Here is a 20,962-nt window from a genome sequence, read left to right on the forward strand (position 1 = left end):
AATACTGAATGAAAGAGCATTTAAATCCTCCTCTTAAAGCACTGGGTTCATTACATTCACCACCACACTGGCGTAGTTTCTCCATGTATAAATATTCACTAATACTCACTTTTGGATGTACGATGAAGATTTCAATCAAAACATTAGTTCATTCAGTGATTTCTATTCAAATGAAGGTCAAACTTCACTGACTGAGTTGAGCTGCAGCGAACGATTATTTGTTATTGATTATCAGTTCTTCTGTGTTGATCACACCCTTCATAAGATTTTCTATTTGAAATGTTAGAAAATTACAAAAGGAGGCAAATTTAAGAAGACAATCAGCAAAGCTTTGGCATCTTTTCAGGATAGATGAGTTAAGTGATTCATTCATACATATGTTTTATATAGCAGCTAATTAACTGACAACTGTTTCAGATCATTTTAGAATTCTACTCATATTTTCATGTGTGCTAATATGAATTTACAAAAAGTGTGATTAACTGCTAACATGCTAACCGTGAGTTCAGAGTCTATTCAGGAAACATTTCAGAGACTCTGAGCTGAATCCACTGATCGTGCTGAAATGAACTGGTTTTCCCATAAGATTTAGCTGCTTTCAGTGCTGGTGTGAGCGCGGCTGTGGGCCTCATCTCCATAGAGCAAAAACAACAGGAGGTCATGAGACCGCAGTCCTGAGAATAAATCCCAAATGTAAACAGCAGCGTTGTTGAGAGGAGATGCCAAACAGCACCACAGAGCTCCTCAGCGTGCTTCATTAAACAGCGGGAAGCAGTCAGCCGTGCGTGCCGGGCTGTGGCCTAGTTACAGACGGCTTCGATGTCTAATTCATGGCTCTCTCCTCCCCGCTGTGGGCCCAGACTGCTGGCTGACAGGCCGGGAGAGGACACTCATGAGTAATATTTAATGCTGCCGCATGAGTGCATGTGTGTCATTCGCTGTGTCAGGAAACGGAAACGGCCTTGAATCCATGTTTATCTGATGGAGCGGCCTCCATCCAGCCTGCTGGGAAACCAGACTCGTCTCACTTTCACTTTGCTCGACAGGCTGAGTCGCAGAGAGAGGTCTCCGAGGGGTAGAAGTGGTTGACTCAAAATGACGGTGTGTGATGTTTATCATCCACTGACCACTAGGGGGCATTAGAGCCCCACAACGAGCTGACAACAGACATATGATCACCTCATGAGGTTAATGTTAGCAAACAGCTGCATATTCACCAACCCAGCAGTCAAAGAGCAGCATGGTCATTCATCTGGAGTCACGTTTGTGTCACCTGATGAATGAAAGTCCACAATTCACTCTCTTTTTGCTGTTTTTGGTCTCAGGAAATGGACTTTCAGCTGCTGTCCAGCTCAAATTTTATCCTCATTAGACACTCAGATGTCTTTTGATCTAAAAACCACACTTGTTGTCCTCGCTGTCTTGCTCCTTAAAAATTGTAATTCTTAAATCAAGTCCTGTGTTAACAGTCCCGGCCTCTGTCGTCCCACACTGCAGTGTATGCTGGGTGGCTTTCTCCACCTTCCTCTGTGTTGTTAAGTCTTGGTGGTGTTCAGGAAGTGGCGTCCGCCTCGCCCAGACGGAGGCAGGAAGGCTGTGCTGATTGACACACAGGATACAGAACTGGTCTGACTGGAGACCAGAGGGATGAAGGAGAGCTGCTGAGTTAGTGGGAAGAGGAGAAGAAGACATAAGAAAAGAGCAGAGAGGAGTGAGGACGAGGACAGGAGGACAGAGCAGAAGGAGGTGAAGACATGGCCAGCAAAGAAGGAGCTATTGAGACTACAAGGTCAACAAACGATGCCAGATGTGAGCTTTGTGTTTTACTGTCTTATTCCTGAAAACGAGGAAATGGAAGGAAACCCGGCTGCTGCTTCTTCAGTCTGACAGTTTTAAAAGTCTCAGATGTTCGGTCAGGTGGTCTGTGCTGTGACGTCGGTGGTATGAGAGGAGAATAACTGACTTACCGTCTCTCAGTAACCGTAAGCTTTGTGTTTTTTGTGCACATGCTGCTGTAGTGTGAGAGATTTAAAGGCTGATGAAATAGTATCTGCTCCAATCTAAGATGCAAACGCTACGACGTACGGCTGAGCGGCTTCCTGCCTGCAGGAGTCACCACTCGCTCATCCCGTATTTCACTGTGTGGAAGCTGTTCTTGGATGCTATGCTAACATTAGCATCTTTATGGATTTGGGGAAGTGTGGATCCAAACAGAGATAGTGTTACTTTTCCATGTGTGTGTCCTAACACTGAAAGCCCCTTTCAGCTCTTGTTCAGTTCAAAGTGAAAACACAGTTTGAACAAACAGTGAAGCATGAATCTAACCTTGTTTTGCTTTTCCAAGTTTGGAAGCGAAGCAGCAAATGATGTGTTATTATAACCTTAATCAGAGTCACGAAGCCTCATTTAGATCAGAGAGTTCAGCAGAAGGAACAGAGCAAGTCGAAATGTTTACTCACCAGCATTAAATCCTCCAAACAGGATAAAGGTTAAATCCGCTGATTCCTGCAGGTTCAGAGTTTATTTGAGATGTTTTGGGTTCAGTCCTCCTCAGTTCGCCTCCATCAGCGACGTCACAGCAGTGAGTTCTGCTCTCGTGACGTGCAGCTGAAGTGCAGCCTCCATCCAGCAGGTGGCAGCTCGACATCAGTATTGTGCAGCTTTGTTTGGTGGTGATGGAGTTCAGATGCTTTGCAGCCTCAGTTTCTCTGATCAGTGATTCTAGATTAATGGATGTCGTGTCAGAAAGTCATGTTTTGTGTTTTAATGTGGACTCAAAGCCTGAAGAGCAGACAGTTAGTAATGCTGACAGAAGCTCTTCTTTTCAGCTTGTCCAGCTTCTTGTCTGGTGAAATAAGAATGAAATAAAATAACTGTTTGATGGCCGACTGTGTGAGCTGTGATGTTTCTATTCGTCACATCGGCTTTTGGACACGAAGCCAAAGTTTTCACCAACCGACATCCACAAAAAAGCTGTTATATCGCTCTGAAAAATGAAAAATTTAACAGAAAGAGAAAAGAGAAGGATTTTTTTCTTTTGTCTGACAGACACCAGGACACAGAAGGACAGTTTCTGCAGGGACTTGAAGTCATCGCAGACTGTCCAGTGGATGATGTATCATTTCTACATGTGCCTTGTTTTCAGCTGTCCGTCAGCTAGCCTGCTAGCTCGCTAACTGTAGCATAGCTAGCTCACGAGCTAACTTCTTCAAGGAATTTGGCTCTGCTGCTTCCAGGTGTGACCCGGACCCAGAAAGATGAAAAATAACAGTCAGGATAAAATAATGGAAATGTTTGTTAAAGGTTAAATAAAGATGATGCTTTTGGTTGAATATTGAAAAAATAAACAGCTTTTGTCATGTGTCACTGTCGACCTTTTCGATGTTTGACCCAGACAATGATCTTTCTCTAACCTCAAGAATTAGCGATAAGCTATTAGCTTGTGCTTTAGTTTCGCAGATATTGTTGGAAAATTAAAGTCATTTTGCAGAGACGTTGTTCAAACATCTCCTTCTTAAAGGATTGATTGGATAAAACGTTAGCAGAGCGGCGTCACGTTTCTAATCTTCTAAAAGTTCTTATTAAGGTGGCGTGAACGAGCGTTAGCGCCGAGCTGAATGTGGTGAACAGTAAGTGGGAGTTTTGCTGCGTTGCTTTTGACTTCAAGTTGTTGTTTTGTCTTCTTATTCATCGTCTCTTCATCTCAACCCTGAGATGCTCTCGTCCTCCCGGCCAATCAGGACGAACAGACAGACAGCGCCATGGTAACATGAGACCTTCTTACATGTGGATGGGAAAAGGCACACTCATTATACCTTAATAGAGCCACTGGGCTGTTTCCAGGGAAACTATGATTTTCAGGTGTGTGTGTGTGTGTGTGTGTGTGTGTGTGTGTGTGTGAGCGTTGCAGTCACTGAGTTAGCCTGAAAACACGATGTGCTGATGTTTCTGGGTTGATTCGACCTCCCGGCCCGACAAAAACAACAGCTGGGTTGTTTGTGTGTCTGGTGCAGCGGGGTCAGTGAACGTCACACGTCAGCTCTGGAGTTCAGGCTGTTTTTAACAGCAATCAGCTGGGATGTGGTCAGTGTTTTCAGGCTGATACGACCAGTCATGAGGAAACCAGTGGAGTTAATGGTTCTTCTGGTGATTTGGCTCTAATTGTTTTAATGTAATCAGCATACTCTCATCAGTAACCGGATACCCTTCATCAGCTGATATCTGCTCTTAAACATCATCTCAGAAAGACAGAAAAAGGCTCCATTGGAGTTGCTGCGAGAGGAGATATTTGTGGCACAGCGGTTCCACAAATAATCGTCCTCTTCATCGTATTTTCCACAGAAAATGTGAGGTGACTGACAGATGGAGAACGTTCGACGGCTTGGATGGACGTGGAACTCTTCCAGCGACTTTATCAGGACAAAGATGTGTTAGAAAAGAAAGTGCTCTGTGTAAAAAGTCTGTGGACCTCACAGAGTTTAAGTTCTGTTCTGCTGTTAAGTTCTTCTCCGTGACAGAGGCAGCTGAGGCTCATGGGTATTGTAGTGTTTAGAGCCGCCAAAAAGATGGCCCTTCAGGATCTTAACCTTATCCTGGAGAGTCCCATGTTTCCGTGTTGAGGTGATTAAAACAAGCGCCTCCTCCCACCTCACGTCACAGTGTTACACATCTTATTCAAGTTGGACTCTAAATTATTCACCTTTAATAGAGATTATATCTTAGCTGCTCAGCGGTAAATCAAATTCCCTTTTTAATGCAGAAGAACTTGCACAGAGCGCTGACCTCGACCATCCAGCCACTTTAGGACGAACTGGAACGTCGATTATTATGATCATGAGTTTTATATCTTGGCTGGAATTGATGAGTCACTGAAAATCGTCCGTAACAGAAGAATGTGAAGGCGAGAAGTCGGCTTCTTCACATCCACCCGTCTGAGCAGGCGCTCGTCATTGTTTTGGAAAACCTTTGTTTTTCACACCCACAGCACCCGAGACGAGCATTTCGGATTTTTCTGTGGGAGGGAAAAACGCCTGGTCGAGTGAGGATAGAGCGGCGAACCAGAGAGCAGAGAAAACAAGTTTCAGAATTAGCACGAACGCGGTGTCGCTCACATCCAGGCGTCGTACTACAGAGGAATAATCCTCCTCTGAATCCACTGAGGCTGAGGACGGAGCATTCAGCTGTGTGTTATAGTAATAACCAGCCGGCAAAGGGCCAGGACACACACACACACACACACACACACACACGCAGGCCTACAGTCCTGAAACTAATTACCCACGTTAATGAGTGACCTTACAGCGAACTGAGGGAAGCAGCAGGAGCTCCTTTTATTCAGCGCTAAAGAAGAAGAAAGAAAAAAGTACAAAGCGCCGTGTCTGTCCTCTTTGTGATCGCTCGTTAATGAGCGGTAACAAGGCGGCCTTGGCTGCCGCCGCCGTGCGTCTTCTTCTTCTTCTTCTTCTTCCTCTTCTGTTCTTGTCCTAATCTAACGCTCACATCAAAGTGCTCTCTTTTCTCCTCTGGAGCTTCTCACTTCAAAGCTGGGGTGGAAAAGTCAGCAGCTGCATAGTAATCAGGGGATAAGGATTTAGTATTCATTCACACACACACACACACACACACACACACACACATAAACAAGCATGTCTGCCAGCACAGATTAGCGATTGTGAAATTGTCGTGGTTGGATCTGCGCAGCTCATTAGCCTGACCTGATGCCTCTCATTGACTCCGGGGTCACATCGCCTCCCTGATCCTTGTTTGTACATTAATTCATCGTAGTTCCCCTTTAATGCGTTCAACAAACTGTCATCAATACTCTCCATTTGTCCCGTTTTCACCTCCAGCTGATTCCCTGCTGGTCCAATAATGCAATTCAGCTTCCACAGAGATTATTTTCGACGGATCTAATCTGATGTAAATGCTGTTATCTATGAGTGAGTGAGTGGAAGAAAACTGATCGAACTATAAGATAAAAGGTTTTTTGGTATTTATTTACATGACAGTTGCAAACAAACTCGTCACTTCTGTTCGTTAAAGGACTGAAACTTGAACCTGCATACACGTTTTCAGTGCCTCCACCTGAAACACTGTAATCAGCCCTGCTGTGGCGAAATGTTGGGCGCACACATGGACACTTGAACACGTAGTATTCATGGGGCTGTAGACAGAGTGATAGTTTGGAGGTTGGTGTTTGATTAAACAGTGTCGTCTTCTGTCCAACAGAAGCCGCTAATGTTAGCATCCCTCACACCCTCACAGCTGCAGTAGTTACCAAGTTAGCACATCATTAATTAACCACGTTATGTTGTCGGATTACAGGTTCGATTCACGACTGCAGTGCTCGCTGTGTGAGAGGTGGTCCTGGATGATACTGTGTTAGACCTAAAGCTAACGTTAGCGTCGCAGTCTGCTCTTTGTAGGATTTGCGTGAGTGTAGCTGAGATGTTTTTGACTGAACATTTTGGTTTGTGAAGTTATACCTTCAAAGCTAATGACAGCATCAGCTGCACTTTGTGTTCATGTTAATTAGCAAATGTTAGCATGCTAACACCCTCAACTAATGGGACAATGAGCATGGTAAACATTACAACTGTGAAACATCTGCATGTTGCATTGTCACTGCAAGCATGTTAGCATGTTAGCATTTAGCTCAAGCACCAGTGTGTCTCAATACAGCCTCAGAGCTGCTCGCATGGCTGTAGACTCTGTCTCATCACCCGTTTAATGAACATGCAAGCTTTATTAACCAGTCTGGCTTGTAAAGGGAAAGTTGGTGTTTAGACTCAGAGCTTTGATGCTTCTACTGCTGCCTCCTCTGAACAGTGGGTTAGAGTTCATCATCATCAAATGCAGTCAATTAAATTGGTCAGTGAGTTCAATTACCTAACTAATTGCCAATTAAATCAATAGAAAGATTTCAGCTGGCAGAAATGCACAAACAAAAGGGTAGTATGAGGTTAGTTTGCATATATAATATGTGTGTTATTTGTTAGAGAGCCGTGTGTGTGTGTGTGTGTGTGTGTGTGTGTGTGTGTGTGTGTGTGTGTGCAGCAGGTGTGAGGCCAGACTTTGACCCAGGGTTTCTTCCTGTCCATCTGGATGCAGACAGTAGGAGGCTCTGAGTCTCCAACACTGAGCTCAGTGTCTGCCTGTCAGAGCAGCTGAGAGGGAAACTCCACTTTACGACCGCAACCGAACACACCATCCAGACATTTACTGTCGTGCTGCGTTCATTTCCTCAGGGGCTTTATTTTTATAAATTAATTAAAATCGGATTCACAGGTTTTTCTAACCTTTTCCCATCAGATCTTAGTGTTGAAATATGCTTTATAACATCAGATACAATTTAGGTGTTGAAGAAGAATTTGTCTTTCAAATGGTTTTGTTGTTTCAGTCATTTTTTCCCAGATGTGATTTTACTCCTCTGTGCCGTGTTGCATTGAAGCTCGGGAAGAAATCTACTGACCGAACTGGCAGTTATAAGCTTTTTTCCCTTGGTATTATTATATTTTAACCTGGCATGGTATGTTGTAGCGTGCTACTCTACTAACACTTAGCTCAGTTAGTTGTAGTCGGTCAGGTGAAGTCAGTCGAATCCATCCTCTGGAGATTCATTGATATCTGCACCAAATTTCATGGCACACCACCCAATAACAACCAAGTCCAAGTCATTTCACTAGTGTGGCTAAAAAGCGGTTAGGTAAAAAGAACAGGAGCGTCGTCTGTGCCTCTGCCGTCATAAGTGTGTGTAGGTGAGGAAAGAGGAGGCGGAGGTGCTGTTCTTTTACAGTGAAACATGGGTTAGGAGAAGTGCTGCCATGCTGCATCTGTCATGTGTTAGCGCTTCCACTCTGTCGCTCTGTGGGAGTGAACATGAGGAAAGTGGGTCGAATTCCTGTCAGTCTTCAGTGTGTTTTAAGCAGGATTTTTGGGGCTCTGAGGCTCCTGTAGCACCTCCTGGAGCAGGGTGGTCAGGTCCTTTCTCCTCTCTGAGATACACAAGCTGGTGCCTGAGGCAGGACTGACGTATTACAGATGCTGTTGCACTCAGTTTCAGAAAAGACGCCGTCGTCTCTACAGGAACCAGCTGCTGTTGCTGCTCATTGTTTTGCCTCCACGCACACACTAACACGCTGCTGCTTGGCCGTGTGAGTGGTGGTTTGGGTGGAGGTTAAACCTGACGGAGACTTCAGAGTGAGAAAACCAAAGGCGGCGTATGAAGAGACAATAGTGCAGCATCTACACACACACACCTGCAGCGTCGAGCCCATTCTTTGGCGTCGGCGCCCGGCGGGACGTGTACTCGTCTCCGTTTGCTCCCATTGATTCGCTTCCACTCTCTGAAATGTTACCGTGGTAACAGGAGACTGCGACCCCCGTTATGCGTTTCTATTCATCTGCGTTGAGTCTCGGCCGCCTCATCGAGAGCAGAGCGGTGCGCCTGGTGTCGCATTAGCTCTCGCTTCACTTCCCTCCATCCCCACATCAGCTCCTCTCCTCCTCCTCTTATTTCCCCCCTCTCTTCTTTTTACTCCCAATTTTGGTTTTCGCTCACGTTTCCTCCATCTTTCTATTTTGGTCCAGATGTTTTTCTCCTCTCTGTTTCATCTCCACTTCTCTCCATCTGCAGTATCCGTCCCCACTGTCTCTGCCCGTCCACCCTTTATCTCTTTCTTTGTCTTGTTTTTCTCTCATCTTTTTCTTTTTGGGATCTTTGCAATTTTTCTGCAAAGATGTTGTAACAGATAAGTGTTTGCCCCCCACCAATCACCATGTAGATAAAACAGAACCGCTTTAACGAGCCAAGTCACAAATCACCATTTCCCTTTAACTGTGGTGGAGGCGGCTCTGGAGGAGATATTTAGCACACAGTGAACTATATTTACTGAGTGTGAAGTGTATCCACAAAAAGGCCATGTCCCTGGCATGTACACTGCTCTCTAACAATCCCACAATGCAACGCTCCATCATTATACACCTGGCAGTGATGAGTCGAAATGATGATGATCAGCAAGTGTCAGAAATCTCAATTTACTGCTCAGCATTAATGAGTCATGAGCGAGTGAACTGCACATGTGGAGCTGTCTGTCAGAGAGGCCTAACAGTAAGGGGGGGGGGGGGGGGGGGGGGGGGTGTCACCTGAGTGAGGGTCACCTGAGGCTGCTGCAAGTTCAACTTTTGGGTTTTGCAGAAAAAGTGTCACAGTAGAGGAAACAGTGATTCTGAGTGAACGATGAAAGATGATGGTTTCTGCCAGCAAAGCATCGTTTTTACACTGAGGCACTGAGGGAGAACTCAAATACTAAAGTATCACTCGTTCTGTCTGTGTGTATCACATGTACCATACGTACTGTGTGTGTGTGTGTGTGTGTGTGTGTGTGTGTGTGCGTGTGTGTATCCAGACTGTCTGTTTGTGTGGTCTGATCAGTGTGTCATTGTGTGTCCCCTCTCCCTCTCCCTCCTCCTGCCAGTCACCCCAGAGGCCATCGGCTTCCTGTCGGCGGTGGGCGTCTTCATCGTGGTGCTGGCCGTTCTCTTCCTCTTCATCAACAAGAAGCTGTGTTTCTCACGTGTCGGTGGACTGCCCTGTCTGGAGCAACATGGCCGCCGCAAGAAAGGACGAATGGGAGTCCGCCAGGGTCTCGGTGAGTGGCCGATGGATGGAGGCTGTTCTGGTTATGTTCACATGAATCATTTCAAATGCTTGTTTCTGACGCCTGAAATGAACATTATGGATAAATGCATGAGGGTTGTTAATGGTGCTGCTACAGACCAGTGCTACCGCTGGGTGAGGCTCCAGCTGTGGCTAAAATCTCTGCAGCCAATTGAAGCACTTTTATTTTTGGGTATTTTCACATGGAGCTAATTATCCAAAACAGCTACTGCAGATCAGAGTGGGTCATCGTTTGACGTGATTCATGTAAAAATCATGTTATTTGTGAAGCTGTTGCTGATATGTGCTGATTTGAGTCCTTGTTTCCTCAAATCTGTGCGACAGTGCAGAGTTAGCACGGCCCGTAGATCCACAATCGTTCATGGGAAATAAGTCCGAATTTTCCTTTAACGTGTGGACACGCTGACATTCCCAGTTAGTCTCTTTCCTGAAAATGTGGAGCTCAATATGAGAGCATCTCATTGACAGCCAGCAAAACTGAACAAGCCTTTTTATTTCAAATTTATTGCAAGTTAACACTGTCTGCTTTCTAGTGAAGGTTCACCGAGTATGTAACCCGAAAGATCTCTGTATGAAAGAGAGGAGAGAGAGAGTGACTCCTGTGTGCGTTATGACTCCGCTGAAGCTATTCAGTGACGGGAGAGAACGTGGGTGAGTTTGTGTTTGTACAGTGGTTTCTGTGGGCGAGTGTGTATGTACGAGAGAAAGAGTCGAGTGAGTCAGCCGCATAACTGCCACAAAGCTCTGCACATAATGAAAATATTAACATTATAAAACCTTGAAGAAAAACCCAGCAAAGAGGAAAAAGTAGAGAGCAAACGGAGAGGAAAGGACACTCGGTTCTAGTTTTCATTGTCTTTCCGTGAAAGACACGGCGATGCTGCCCTCCTCCCTCTTGTCAAACACTGCTAACAAACAGAGCAAAGGTCACCGAAGGTTAACGAGATGTTCCACCAAAGGATCACACCAGTTTGTGCAGGCTGGATCACCAACTGTCCCAAAGTGGTTAATTACTGTTTCATAACTGTGCATAAATTAAATCATCATATCAGCTGAAGTCAACATTGATCAGGAGCTGTTTCGTTAGTTAAGCTTGAGGCTCTGTCAGGAATGAAAACTCGTTTTAATGCTGAGGCTTCATTTCACGGCTCTGTGACGTCCTAGTAATTAGCAAATGAAGTAATAATAGGAAGCTACGAGCAGTTTGTTAACATGCTCGTTACGATTGGCAGCTCGAAGATGCTTGAAGGAGTTCTTCATGTGGGGAAATAGAATTATTCACTTTATTTCTGATAGAGAGATGAGAAAGATGGACACCAGTGTCAGAGTGCGGAGCTGAAGTCAGGATGCTAGCCTAGCCTAGCCTAGCTTAGCGTAAAGGCTGGAAGCAGGGGGAAACAGCTAGCCTGCCTCTGTGCAAACACACAGCTGCTGACACCTTTAAAGCTGCCCGATTGACGAGGTGTTTCCTGTTTTCTTCAGTTCAGCTCCCTGAAGTCTTATCGTTGTTATGTTGTCAGGTTTGGTACGTCGGTACTGTACACACACCAAAACCACATCTGCTAACACACACACACACACACACACACACACACACACACACACACACACATAAATGCTGTACATAAAATGGAAAGCTGTCATTTCTACACACAAACAACGAATAAAATGTGAATTGAAAGGCAGATTTTGCTCCAGATATGAGAGTGATATCAAGTTTCTCATCTGAAAAAGCACATTTCCCACAGTTTTGAACTATTCCTTCAACACAGTGAACAGTTTGAGCGGAGAGTCACTTCAGCGTTGATCTACACTGAAGAGGGTCACCTGTGAGTCATTTTAACTGACAGATCAAAGTTTGATGGTAGCTGACATCAGACTCACACTTTAACCTGCCCAGTTGAAGTTAAAGGAACATTTTTCACATTTTTGATGCTTTATAATTAGTTCAGAGTTTGAAGAAAGCCAGAGTCACATTCCCAGCAGCGGGCTGGTTGCACGCAGTGAGCAAACACTGCTGGTTTGTGGCTCACCTGCAGCAGGTGGAGTCTGGTTTTTCCACTTGGTTTCCTGAACAAATAAGAAATCCTGTTTGGAGCCTTTCTGTAACATTCACACCTTCGCACAATCCTCTGGATCCTCACAGCACGAGGTAGGAGCCCTTTCTGCACCTTTTCAACCACAAATTCAGGCAGATTCTGTGTGAAAATGTAGTTTTAAGCCAGAAACTGTTGAGCCGATTAAAGAGCTTCATGTGTACAAAGAACAATGGAGAGCTTGTGTCACCTTCTCTAAGTGTTTGGTAGGTTTTTCAGCAAGGAGACAATCCTTCATTTCTGGTATAATCGAAGGGTTTTAAAGGCGTTCTGTTGTTTTAAAAACAGAAAATACAAGAACAACACACCTGTTTTACTTAGATAAAGTTTAGTTAAAAGAACAGGAATCAAAATCTGAATTCAAACGCAAAACCAAATCTGTAATTAAAGCCATTTCATGAGGTGTGTTTCAAGCAGACGAGGGTGAGCTGGTTTGTCTGTTTCCCGATGGAGGGTTGTTCCATAATGTGGAGGCCCTCCAGCAGCATCATGGTCTGCAGGTCTGAGAGTCTGAGCAGGGCCGTGACCTCTGAGAAGGTCAGCAATGGAAGAACAGTAAAATACTGAAAGAAGCTCTGAGCAGCGCAGGTAACCAGAGCCCTGAGGGACGCCCTCACTGTCTGAGTCTTCATCAGCTCATCAGCTCAGTCGTGGTTCTGAAGGTTTGATTCTCGCTCGATGTAGAAGAGGACGGTGATGATGAAAAGAGGTGGAAGGTAGGACGGAGCTTCTGTACGTAAAGAAAAGTCAGACAGCGGAGACAAATCTGACAAATGACAGACACCAGTTCAAAGTCACAGAAGGCTTCTGGTGGATTTGGTCTCTGTCGCGTCCATCCTGAATCCATCCAGGACAAACACTGCTGGAGGCCTTCAGGCAGACCATCGGCTGTTTCATTCATGCTTCACAATCAGCGGCTCATTCATCGGCCGCTCTGCCACCAGCTAATGACTGACCAGCGCTCGTGTTCGTGCAGCCGTTTGAACGATTTGAACCGCCACCAGCACCTCCTCCAGCACCTCCTCCAGAGCCTCCTCAAAGACCACCGTCTGATGTTAATGACCACTTTTTGAATGAACACCTGCAGTGAGACCTTGACCACTTACCAGCAGCCTCAGGTCAGCGTGTACTTCCATGTCAGCTGGCGGTGGGATGTAGTCTCTGTTGTGTTCAAGTGCAGCCATTATTTATGTATATTTACTTGTATTTTTACTGTTTTTTTTACTTGTACTTTTACTTATAAAGGAGTATTTTTTTTTAGTTTTTAGAAATTGTACAGTGCTTCATGAATGCGAGAGCCTGTACATCTGTATATGAAAGTATTTGTGTGTGTGTGTGTGTGTGTGTGTGTGTGTGTGTCACAGTCCCACGTATTCATTGAGCTGCATTACTCCACTCTGAGCGTTTCCGCCTGTGAATAGCTTTAGAAGACGAAGCCAACAGACCAATCAGCCGTCGCTCGCCCACTCGGAGAGCAGCTTCCTGCTCAGGAGGTAACCATGGCGATGGCTCAGGTAGAGACGTTGACCTGCGCTTTGGAGAGGAGGGTCCGATCGCTCCTCCGCCACGTCGCTCATTCAGCTGTTGCTAACCAATTATGGTCAAATTATGATGTGAGGGGAGTGACCCTCCACCCTGCTAACGCTAACAGGTTTATTTTGTCCATCAGGAGGAGCCGAGCTGAGAGAGAGAGAGAGAGAGCGAGCGAGCGAGCGAGCACGGCTTTGTGTGCGCTTTAATCTCTCACTTTATGAGCGTTTATGGCTCAGAACAGATGATTTTATGAGCTAAAATGGCTTTAACGCACTGAATGTACCTGTGAGCTGGTTGACAGATTCACACTGCACTTTTCAGTCCAGATACACAGATCGATGGGAATATATACATATGTGTACATGTACACAGCGTACAGTATGTGTGTGTGTGTATTTAGTTTAGATGCCTCATATGATGTCGAACTTCCATCTTCACTACAAAGGCCGTCAAAAGTCATTCACTAAATTCAGTGAAGTGTTTTTATGATTTCTTTCAATCTGGATTTGCTTTCTGTTGTTTTCTTCCCTGTTTCCTCCTTTCCTCTCCTTTCTCCTTTGTTTTCTTCTTTCCTTTCCTCTCCTTTCTTCCTCATTTCCTCCTTTCCTCTCCTCCTTTCTTCCTTGTTTCCTCTTCTCCTTTCTTCTTTGTTTCCTCCTTTCCTTTCTTCTCCTTTCTTCCTTGTTTCCTCCTTTCCTCTCCTCTCCTTTCTTCTTTGTTTCCTCCTCTCCTCTTGTCTTCTTTCTTCTTTGTTTCCTCCTTTCCTCTCTTTTCTACCTTGTTTCCTCTTCTCCTTTCTTTGTTTCCTCCTTTCCTGTCCTGTCCTCTCCTCTCCTTCTTTGTTTTCTCCTCTCCTCTCCTCTCCTCTCTTCCTTGTTTCCTACTCTCCTCTCCTCCTCCCCACTGTCTTTTACTCCTTAACTCTCCCAGCTTTTCCTCTTTGTCACCCCCCTTGTCTCCCTGTGTTTAACTCCCTCCAGTGAACAGCTACGGTGACGATGAAGATGACGGCTCCAGCACCTCTGACAGTGAGGAGGAGGTCCTGAAGCAGTTTGAGATCTCCGTGTCGCATTCACAGAGTTTTCGTACCGCGGCGAAAGTCGGCGGCGAGCAGCAGCCCCAGCAGACGCAGCTGTCGTTGGGCCGACGCCACAAATTCACCCGACTGTCGGACCAGGAGGAGGGCAGCACCGAGCCGTCAGACTGTGAAGGTGTGCTCGTCACCTGCACTCAGTCAGTCAGTCAGTGGAGGAAAGAAATGAAGTACATTTACTGAACAACTGTACTTAAACTAATTTTTCTAATAATCAGAGTTTTTTTCCACATGTAGTACTTTTACTTTTACCACTTTAAAGGACCAGTGTGTCAGATTCAGATGAAGATAACATTCATAAGTAAGTTTTCATCAGTGTTCGATCACCTGAAAATAAGAATGGTTTTGTTTTCTTTGAGCAGAAGGAGCAGCTCCTCCTCAGCCGAGTCCGCCATGTTGCTCCTTCACACCAGGAGCAACGTGACAGGTTTTCCCTGTTTGCAATCTGCAACCTCACCACTAGATGGCTCTAAATCCTGCACACTGGTCCTTTAAGTATATTTTACTGGTTATACTTTGATACTTTTACACTTTTATTTCAGCTACATTTTCAGTACAGTACTTTTACTCGTAACAGAGTATTTTTGTACTGTGATTTTGGTCAGATATTTAATTTAAACAGATACTCAATTTAACAGTTGTATTACAGTCTCTCTCTTGCCTCTGAGCAGCCTGAAGCTCACAGGTATGTTTAGCATCGAGCACGTAATGATGATGATGAAGAACTTTGTTTACCCGACAACAAGTTTTCATGCCTCATATTTCTTATTCAAGCCCCAGCAGTTTGTTTTAGTGTTATTGTCGAGAACTAAGAAGCTGTTAACCTATTTTCGTGCAGCTGAAAATAACTGTTTTCTAAGGGAAATTGTTTTCCTGCAGGTTGTCGCTCCTGCATGTCAGAGGATATTTTTGTGAGGTTAAATCTGTTGCGTGTTTTTAGAGCTTCAGTTCACGATGAAACACATCTCCAGTGTTTGAACCAGGTGTGAGAGCGGTGAACGACTCCAAAAGAAAGCAACAGCAAAGATCCCAGCATGCAGTGCATGCTCGTGCGCTAGCAACGAATTCATTGATGTTAACTGCATATTGAGTGGAAACAGTGCCCCCTGGTGAATCTCAGACCAGGTTTAAGTGGAGATCCAGGCCTGGTTTGGTCTCACCTGCCGTCACTTCCTTCAGGTAGCTTGGACCAAACTTATCTGCAGTAAGTAACTGAATTAGACTTTATATGATCGAGGTCAGAGAGATCAGATCACACCTCAGTCCAGCTGGAGACCCGAAACTCCAACAAACAGAAAACCAGCGACATCCACAGCTAATCCATCCCAGTGTCAACGAGCCAAAAGGTCACGAACACCGTTTTTCCTGCAGATTAGAGGCTGTAAAGAGCTCAGGGAGGCTCAGTGTGATTGGACGGCTGCAGCTGGATGAGTGTGGACAGACAGCAGCTTTAATTAGGACACTTGTTTGCACTCAGCTGGTTTCTGGTGTTTTAGGACTGACCTGGGGAGGATGAGGAGCCAAGAAACAAAAAAACAGGCGACTTTCTCTGTGAGATACAACTGATGTCATTTTAATGGGTTCATAAGTTTGTTAACTATTTAGATTAAGGGAGGAAATGTGAAAAATCAGAGAAAACAAAGAGGAGATATTAAAAAGTCGTTGTGATGTTCAGAGAAGGAACCATCACACCGTCGCATTTCATCTCATTTCATGAATTTCTGCAGTTCAGCATTAATCATTCATCGCAGGAACATGGTTCCGAACATTTTCCTCCTAAAAATTGTGATTAATGATAATCTGAACATCCAGCAAAACATAATCTGGATTATCATCTAAGGCTGATCATGCAGGACTGTCACTGTATTATTTTCCCACCCAACAAATTTGACCGAATTCTGCAGTTTCACACACACACACACACACACACACACACACACACACACACACACACACACACGGATAAATACGAAGAAATAAAACACGTGAGCACAAAGCCGACAGAAAAAGAATGAAACTTCAGAGGCTTTTAGAGGCAACACAGACGGGAAGTGTTTCACAAAATAAACAGACAGATCATTCAGATCTTCACCATCAGTGTGGCTTCAAGTGAAGTTTGTCCTAAAGGTGGAGGTGGAGGTGGAGGTGGAGGAAGGATCACGAGGTGATGAAAATATTAGAGGGGGTGAAACAGGAACTTCAGGTCCTATTCCTGGATTAAAAACCTCATTCAGGATCTGGAGGGCAGCGTCATGAGGTGCCTTCTCTCCTCAGAGGCATTCGGAGTGTTGATCATGTTAAAAGTGACACTTCTGTTCACTTATTCAGAATTTGTGACTTTTCACTTGTGCAAAGTTACAGAAGCTAGTGGAACAAGGGCGAGACAGGAAGTGACATCAGAACTTGGTGCACTGCTGTAAAATAGGGACGATTTCTTCCACGGGAGCTGAGCCTCAGCGCTGGCTGCTGTGCTTGCTAAGCTAACATGCTAACCACATAGCTTCACATTAATTCTCGCCTCAGCCAGTAAAAGCTAACGTTTAGAGGAACAGCTGCCGTCCTCCAGGTGAGCAGCTGGCCGGTGGTGGGCGGTGACATTGTCCGGTTGGGGTCACTCAGTCTTTAAGCGACATGTGAGCAGTGCAGTGACACAAATGAACACACACACACACACACACACACACACAGGCCGATGACTCACCTCTGCCTGTTGCCATGGTCGGCACTGTATGCAGCCATTGATATAACAGTCAGACCGACCTTAATGATGGCGAATTGGAGATAATTGTTATTGATTGGTCTGAGGTACGGGCTGTTCTGCGAGTGTTTCTGTCTCAGGAAAAGGTCAGGGTTTGACAGATTACACAACCTCTGCTCTGCTAACACGCAACACTCCCAAACAAGGATTAAGAAGCTTCTTTTAGGACGCCAGAGGAGACAATCGTGTCCCGCCAGGTCGGCTATTTTTGTGTTTTCCTGCCATCAAGTGGTGCATCTGTCATCTTCGCAGGATTAAAGCCAGTGTAACGGGGTGTAATACAGCCAGGCTCACGGCTGCGTTCCTGTACCGCCCTTCAGCTGCTGTCATGCTAATGCTAGCTAGCTAATTCTCATCTGTGTTGTAATGCACAAGGAACAGGGGAACAAACTGAGGGTCTATTGTGTGCGTTACCACCAGCACTCTGAGTGCTTGATGTAGTAAAACATCTCTGTGGGCCTTCATCTCCATAAAGCCACAATGTGTATTCATTTTGGTTGTTAAGTTTGTTGTTTTTAACTGTTATTTCATTGGACAGACACATCTAAACATCATATCGTCTGTTGCTTATCTCATTGTTTGGCTGCAGGTTGCTAATGTGAATCACACTGCTTTGAGTTTCACATATTTATACATGTAGGTACTTTAAGAACTTTACATTTAGTTCCTTGAGAATGTGGAAGGCTGTGTATAATTACTCTGTCAAACTGTATTAGATTTGATGAAGGATTCAGATTCAGAAACTTGCTTTCGAACCTCAGACCTTCTCAAAACGACTGTCCTCACAGCCGCAGATTTAAATCCGACCGCCAGACGGCCTGATGCTGACTTTCCTGCCTGTTTTCCTCCAGCAGAAATGGAGGCCGAGAGCCGGCAGGGTTTCCAGGACCCGCTCTCTGCAGCAGTACAGGAGAGCAAGAGGGCGTCCGCGCTGTCTCTGGACAAACCTGCTGGACCAGAGGAACCGGCCGCCAGCGACAGCCCCACTCCGAGTATGAACCGACAGGCCGCAGATGGCAGCGAGGGCGTGGAGAACGCCGTGAATCTCGACAAAAACGACGCCACAGACAGCTCCTCCACCTGGAGCCCTGAGGTACTGCAGCCCGACGCTTAGATCACTTAAGCTTTTACAGTTTACAGTTCAGCAGACTCTTTGAACTGCTCTGTGTCTGACAGAATGAATGGAAACCTTTAAGTGTCTCATATAAAATGAAACAACCAAAAAAAAGATCTTACCTGAACCCAAAGAAGGATCGGTGCGTTCATAAAAGACCCACGGTGATGCCATTGATCAGCAGTTTTTTATCACTGCAGCGTCCTGGATTCGATTCTCTGCCCTCGTTTCCAGTCTGTCCTGACTCTTAAATTATCAAGTAAAAGCAACCATAACCATTTAAGCTGTAATGCAGCAAGAAAACTCTCCTGGCCAGGCTGACTCATAGCAGAAAAGCATCAACATTACCTGCACGTTCAGTGGATGAAAGCAGGCGACACGCAGCATGCAGGAGGAAAATGATGGTTGTTTCTATTCAATCAATTTACAGCCTGCTGAAGCTTTCTGTGCTTTTAGTGCCTGGAAAAGGAACAAAACATGAACTCACTCCAAGTTCAAGGCAGAAAAACAAAACATCCTGCAGACGAGAAGTGAGAAGACATCCGGTGTTCTTTGAGTACACAGATGAACTTTCCGTGTTTTCTTAACTTTTCATCCATCGTGTTGTGTTCAGGCTCCCGTCAGCGTCAGAGCGACGAATCCGTCCCGCTGAGTCTTTTTCCGCCGAAGCTTCAGCAGCCGCGACTGCGAGTTCGTCCGTAGCGAAGTTATGCCGAACGATGACGTCTCTGTTCTTAATCTACAAAGCTCTGATTGTTTGACAGCTGGCCGTGACAGCTCCACCAGAAACTGAAATGGCCAAACCAATTAGAGATGTAGGCGGCGATTCAGAAGTCTGGAATCGGACGAATCTCACTGGCAACACAAGCGAACAACTGTCGTCACGTTCTTATGCTGTTAAATCCTGATTGGTGGTGGAAAACGTCAGCTTCCTCCAACAATGGCCCGCCCACGTCAGAACGCATGAGAAATAACTAGTGTGGTCCAAACTGATTGGAAGACATGAATACTTTGACTTCTTTTATTTTCCTTCTGTGTGAGCTCACATTCGCTCACAAACTTAACGAGAAAACTTCTCAGCTCACAATAACGACAAAAAAAAAAAAAAACAAGGCAGGGATTACTTAACGGGGTCAGCGAGCTGACCGCAGCCCTGCTGTTACCCATCATGCTTGGCAGAGATATCATCGTCATTCAGCTGTGAGCGGATTATCGCTCTGCCATGTTATCCTCTCAGGTTCATTTTGGAAGAAACAAACCAAACACGGCCCACCGAGGCCTCGAGGTTTTGTATAAATAGTTGATATTTCACCGCTCTCCACGCTGCGTTGGCTAACAAACAGAAGCTCATGAATAATAATCACTGTGTGTGTGTGTCTGTGTGTGTGTGTGTAAACAAAATATGCACAAGTACGTATATACATCCACGTAGCATGTATTTGTGTGTGGATGGGCTGTCGGTGTGTGTTTGTGCATGTAGGAGAGCGAGAATGTAGCATCTGACAACCTCACAGTCACCGAATCACACTTTGAAATTGGGAGCAATCTGTGCAGTAAACACCTCCCACACACACACACACACACACACACACACACACACACACACACACATCCATGGAGACACAGGGTGATACTGACATCTAGAAACGCTTCATGAATAACAAATGAGTTTGGATCAGTGGAGCTACAGAAAAATGGGGAGAGCCATGTTGTAACAGTTTATTTATACAGTTATATAACAGTGCTGCCACTGCTAATGCTAAAGCTAGTACTACTACTGCTGCTAATAATAATACTCAAGAGTAGTACTGCAATAGCTGCAAGTACTGTGACTGTAAGCAGACAAACATTAGCATAAACGCTAAGCTAACTCTAATGCAAACAGTGCTACTGTTGGCTTTGATGATAATCGTCCTCGTTCATAATGGATGAACAATACTGCGATGCACAGTAATACTACTGTGAGTACATTTACTTTACTGTACAAGTACAATACTTAAGTAAACAAGCTTTATGTCTTGAGAAAATTCTCCTTCTTCTTCAGCTTCTTTTGGTCCTTCAGTAGAAATTTGCATGCGTTGATTCTACTTGCAGCAGCGTGTATCTACGCTGTGGTACTGAAGTACAAGCTGTGAGTACTTCATGCAGGACTACTGTAGAGGAGGAAGCAGTACCGGCTCAGAGACGCTGCGGCGTTCAGTTCATCAGGTGATCGTCCGTCTTTCTTCTTCATGCGTGGACCTTCAGACCTGCACGCTCGACGCGCTCCAGCCGCCGCTCTGCCTTTATCTTATCTCCTCTGCGGTTGCCATGTCTACGCAGACACTCGAGCGTGCTCTGTCAACACTCGACACAATTGATGTTGTGTTTGCCGACTGTAGGGAGGCCGAGATTGGCTGGAGCGAGACGAAGAGGAGGAGGAGGAGGAGGAGTGGGGGGTTACTTCTCCTTTATGGCAGGATTTCTGCTCAGTTTCTCTTTGTGAATATTTGAAAAAGCTTTAGAGAATCACTCAGTGAGTCTTTATGTTTGACAGTGGTGGAAAGTAACGAAGTACGTTTACTCAAGTACTGCTCTGAGTACAATTTTGAGGTACTTTATGTAAGTAATTCCATTTTATGCCGCTCTATACTTCATTTCAGAGATAAATATTGTAGTTTTACTTCACTACATTTCTTTTCTTATGAGT

At 45.1% G+C, this 20,962-nt stretch overlaps 1 protein-coding gene across 5 annotated transcripts in view; it reads left to right on the top strand.

Moving 5' to 3' along the window:
- Positions 1-20,962, top strand: part of syt16 (synaptotagmin XVI) — a 32,403-nt gene that overhangs the window by 3,373 nt on the left and 8,068 nt on the right. Inside the window, exons 1-4 of one of the 5 annotated variants that reach the window (XM_076749351.1) lie at positions 1,680-1,809; positions 9,477-9,650; positions 14,289-14,519; positions 18,011-18,252. In XM_076749351.1, coding sequence (XP_076605466.1) covers positions 1,755-1,809; positions 9,477-9,650; positions 14,289-14,519; positions 18,011-18,252 — 702 coding nt within the window. In that variant the 5' untranslated portion in view covers positions 1,680-1,754. Of the gene's footprint in view, positions 1-1,679; positions 1,810-9,407; positions 9,651-14,288; positions 14,520-18,010; positions 18,253-20,962 lie in introns of those variants that run through there. The other 4 variants (XM_076749349.1, XM_076749354.1, XM_076749352.1 and 1 more) reach the window with 4 other exon arrangements.

Source organism: Chaetodon auriga, chromosome 14, assembly GCF_051107435.1.
Source record: "Chaetodon auriga isolate fChaAug3 chromosome 14, fChaAug3.hap1, whole genome shotgun sequence".
NCBI classification, from domain to species: Eukaryota; Metazoa; Chordata; class Actinopteri; order Chaetodontiformes; family Chaetodontidae; genus Chaetodon; species Chaetodon auriga.